The sequence below is a fragment of the Anopheles cruzii genome, chromosome 3 (genome assembly GCF_943734635.1).
Source record: "Anopheles cruzii chromosome 3, idAnoCruzAS_RS32_06, whole genome shotgun sequence".
In the NCBI taxonomy this organism is placed as follows: Eukaryota; Metazoa; Arthropoda; class Insecta; order Diptera; family Culicidae; genus Anopheles; species Anopheles cruzii.
In genome coordinates, this window is record NC_069145.1 from 38,346,604 (window position 1) to 38,351,205 (window position 4,602).

At 56.8% G+C, this 4,602-nt stretch overlaps 1 protein-coding gene across 1 annotated transcript; it reads left to right on the forward strand.

Moving 5' to 3' along the window:
* The first annotated feature begins 393 nt into the window (after positions 1-393).
* Positions 394-1,428, forward strand: LOC128273764 (uncharacterized). The gene is made up of 2 exons (XM_053011801.1): positions 394-495; positions 802-1,428. Exons 1-2 carry the CDS (start codon positions 394-396, stop codon positions 1,426-1,428), a joined length of 729 nt encoding a protein of 242 aa, XP_052867761.1.
* The last annotated feature ends 3,174 nt before the right edge of the window (positions 1,429-4,602 follow it).

The following is a 4,602-nucleotide window of genomic DNA, read 5'->3' on the forward strand; positions in this document are numbered from 1 at the left end:
CCCCAAACCGGGCCCCCCCCCGGTAGCGCCAAGCCGAGAGCCGGCCCGAGAGAAAGAAAGGCCCCGGGACCGAGAAGAAAGGTGAAAAGGAGAGCAAGAAGAAAGAGAAACAAAGAGAGAGAGAGGGAGAGAGCGGGAGAAAGCACCGTAGCGCCACAGAGGGGCACCGGAGAGAGGGCAACCCGGGCGGATTCCGGGCGCTGCTTATAAACACCTCGGTAGCGTGAGGGAAATTGTCAATCCGTGTTTAGTTCCGTACCGGTGAGGAGCCTCAGAGCCAACCAGCGATCCGGATTGCAACGATCTGCAACGATCGAAGTGACGTCGTACCCAGAGTGTCGCGTGCTAAACCCTTTTTGTGTGTTACTCACCACCACCTCCACCGTCGCCACGATGAAGCTGTTAGTCTGTGTGCTGAGTGTTTGCGCCCTGGCCGCTGCCCAGGACTTCAAGGAGTGCCTGGACAAGGATTCGATCTCCTGCCTCCAGATGACGGTACGTGTACCACCCCCCTGTCCGTGAAGAACTAGTGAAATACCGCGAGGTACTGCGAAGTAACGAAGTGTCCCCTGGTCGAACGCTTTGGAGGCCATCTCCTGGAGGTCGTGAACTCAGAGTGATTGGTTCTGGTGAAGTTCCACTAGCTGCTTCGGTCCCCGACTGGCCCGAAAGCAAACAGACAAGGGCTGGGGCGCGGTAGTTGAGAAGTTGGCGTGTAGAAAAGTGGCCCCCATCGCACCCCGCTCTGAATTCTAGTTCCCGATCCCGAGCATCACCACGGATTTCCCATTCTCTTTGCAGTTCTACCGCAAAGCGCGTGACTTCTTCGACCAGCCGCAAATCAGCCTGGCCGGTGGACTTTCGTTCGTGAAGGCGGCCGGTGCCCGCGATTCCCGCGCCTACACGCCCGCCACCGATGCCGGTGCACCGGTCGAGTCGGCCAACAGTGTCGAGACGCGTGAGGATGCCCTGGAGAACTACGTGTTCGAGCGGTCGGTCAGCTTCCTGCGGGAGCGCTCGCTCAACCTCGACATGGCCGGTGCCGCCCGCAGCCTGTCCTCCGTCATCCCGGACGAGGTCAAGGGCCAGATGCGCTCGATGGTGGCGGAGGCGCGCGGCAAGAAGAAGATCCTGAAGGCCCTGCTGCCGATCCTCGGGCTGGTGAAGCTGAAGATCGTCGGTCTGGCGCTGCTCGCCCTGCTCGGCATCGCGCTGATCGCCAAGAAGGCGCTCATCGTGTCCGTCATCGCGCTCGTCCTGTCCAAGTTCCTGTTCCTGAAGAAGCTGCTGTCGAAGAAGGATGACCACGGCACCGCCTACCACGGCTCGGCCGGTGGCTGGGAGTCGAGCGGCTACGGTGACTACGGTTCCCACAGCCAGCCCGCTCACTCGATCGCCTACGCCGGCCACAAACCCGCCCGGAAGTAACGCCCGGCCGACACACATCCCCTAATTTATTGACCGGTGGACCGGTGGAGATTAATTTATTAACTTAGCCAATAGGATGAGGATGAGGAATTGGAATTTGTTCATTTGTTTTGTTGTGACCAGGTTTTGCTCTACCCTTACCAACCAGCAAGGATGCCCACCACCACCACGACCGCACCAGGCCAGAACACGTCTTAGCAACCATTTCCTCCCAAACCACGGGGTCCCGCGAACCCGGGAACCCGGACCTGAAAGAGGCCATCGATCCCGCGCGATCGAATCTCGACACCAAAACCAACAAACACACAAGCACCACCACTGATAGGCTGCGCCGTACTTACTTACTGAGACTACTACTACTACTACTACTACTATTACTACGACTCTAGTCTACTGCCCCTACTTGGTTAAACGCTTCTGGCGGACAAGGCCGATTGAGGTAATTCGATCTGGCGTCCCTCGATCCCAGTACTGGCGACGGCTCCTCCGTAGTCGTCGCCCGAGTCGCGGACGTGCCCGGCTCGAAGCGAGTCAGGCCGGCCCGCATCGCAATCTCTTCCGCGCTTCATCTCAGCCCGACCCCCGGGAACTCCCGGGGGCCGGGTGAAGGACCGGTTCGCCGTCTCTCTCTATCTCTCTCTTTGTCTCTCTGTCTCTCCCTCTGGCTACCTTTTTTCTGCCGTCGGTCCCGAGAACCGAGATCTAGTCTTTCGCGCGTCCCAAAAGGGGGCGCGCGTTCCCAAGACTTTTTTCCTCACCGGGGTGCGGCCATTATCGGCCAATCGGCCTTCTGGCTGGGTGGGTGGCTGGCGGGGATCGGCCCCGTTAGGCGCCGCCCGCTCGGTAACTGTTAACGCCAAAACGTCCGACGCCGGCTAACTGTAACCGGTGGCGGCGGCGGCGGTGGCGTCGACTGCGGCCCGCAGGCTGCCAATTACCGAAACCGTACCGATTCCCGATACCGTACCGGTGCCCCCCCGAAACCTCAGGCCCCCCTCCGCACACACACACACACACTAACAACCACAGGCAGATGAGCAGAAACGCTAGGAAGCTGTAGTATCGCGGAGAAGAGGCCCCTTAGACACCGCAAACCGAGCTGTGCGTGACACGCGCACCCACACACACACTCGCACACACACACACACACCGACCATTAAATTGTAAATAAGAGCAAGTGTGGAGAAAAGAGGCAAGAGGAGCAAAAATCGAGCAGAAATCAGAGGAAATAAATGTGAAATGTGAAAAACAAAACACCAAGCGCCATCGTCGGAGTTCCGTCGTCGGAGTTCCTTTCGAATTCACCGCAGAAAACCGGAAACGGGCGCGCACAATCGAAAGCGAAACACAGCGGGGTTGACCTAATTTTTATCCTTCTTTGTTGTTGCTTTTGTGCGAGTGATACAGAGAGAGAGGGAGTGAGAGCAACGCCCCCAACCGCCGATCGGCGGGGGTGACACATTCGGCGGGAACAGTGCGTGACTCTCGGAACGCGTTCGCGTCGCACGCTCTCGACGTCGAACGCCCAGGCGGCACCGTTAGGCCTCCGCGGACGCCGCTTTCGGGCCATCAATTATGGCCGCCGGGGAACCGGAAACCGGTCGCCGAACTAAAACCGACACCGAAATCCATAAATTTATTCATCCTGCGCGCCGGGGTCCGGTTCCGCGCGTGGACTTTCCTGGGGCCGGGGGGGGTTCGCTCTGGGTTCCCGCGTCTGTCAAAAGTATGTTAATTACGGGGTGAGCACGGCGAATGATTTTATTCGTACGAGGCCTGCGCCTTATTATCACTCCCGACGCGCCGCTATTATCGTCATTATCTGACCGCGGTTTCGGCCGATGGCGGGTGCAGCCACCCAGAAAGCCCCGTTTGGCGGTGCACTTCCTAACCTCGAACCGCGGGCGATGCACCGGGAACCCCCACCGGCCCCGGGATTGATTTATTGATTTATGCTACGGTCGGCTCCGATCGCCAAAACCTCCGCCGGCGGCCGCTGCTGCGGCTGCGGTCCGGTGAACTAATGAGGCCATGAGACGAGATGCCCGCCGGCACAGGAAACACGCTCGTAGCTGTAAATTCGGGTTTATCATCGGGATTCTACTTAATTACATCCTCCGGCCCCGATCCGCGGCGCGGATCCACTAAGCGAAGCGGAAGAAAAAGAAGCCCCAGAATGTGCGATGGCGTTGCGCGAAAAACGCTACGAAGCAACGCTTCGTAACGTGGCGGGGGTCGTCAGAACGCTTGGCCGGCTGGTGCGTATGTGCCCCCACAACGGTTACGTTATGCTTTCACCCGAACGCCGCCAGTGAACGCCGAAATGCGAAAACTTTCACTTTTACCGCGATCTGGAGCCCAAAGTTCCGGCTCCGATCGGCAAACCGGCAGGAGGGAGCGTGGCAGAAAAGGGTACCTCCCGCTGACATTTTGATTGATTTCTGGGATGCGGCGACACGCTCGGAACCGCCTGTCTCGCGCCAGGGCGGTTTTTATGTCAATAGTTTTGACGTAGCGCCGTCCTGTGGAATCCAAATGTCTTCCAAGTTTTCAGCTTCAACTCCGACCAAGAACCTATCAGCCAACATTTCTCGACGGTTGCGGCTCCTTCTTCGTTTTTGAAGGAAAATGAGCCGCTAGACCAAAATCCGCACCAAACGTCAATTACGACAACTCTGTTTATTCACATAACCACTGCGGTGAAAATGAGCTTTTTATATTTCGTTCAGTTTGAGTTGAAAACTCTCCCTCTTTGGAAGTATTTTTTTAATATTTCCCAATTTTCTGCAAGCGTAGAGCGTCCCATTTCGTTAATGTCAAAGTTTTTTCTGATTGTTTACATTTTCCATAATGAAGTTTGACGTTTTTAAAGAGAAATAATCGATAGTTTGCCCCCGCTGATAGAGCAGTCGGTAGTGCTCTTCGCTGTCACGCAGCTGGCCTGGGTTTCGAATCCCGGGATCGGTTGTAACTCAACCGGCCATGGTTTCGATTCCCGATACCGGCGTGACAGGGGGTTGGCGCGGGGCTAACAATCCCGTCCGTAAAAATTAAATGTTACAGAAGAGCATCAGAGATTAGCATTGTCTCTGGTGCCAGGCCAAGACTGCTCAGCGGTTGTAGCGCCAAAAGAAGAAGAAGAATCGATAGTTTAAAATCCAAACACATGATGGA

What these genes read in the sequence shown, in the direction of transcription:
- LOC128273764 (XM_053011801.1), top strand. Translation starts at nt 394, where the DNA reads ATGAAGCTGTTAGTCTGTGTGCTGAGTGTTTGCGCCCTGGCCGCTGCC. An exon ending in TCTCCTGCCTCCAGATGACG is followed by an intron (nt 496 to 801) that starts GTACGTGTACCA and finishes TTCTCTTTGCAG; the next exon opens with TTCTACCGCAAAGCGCGTGA.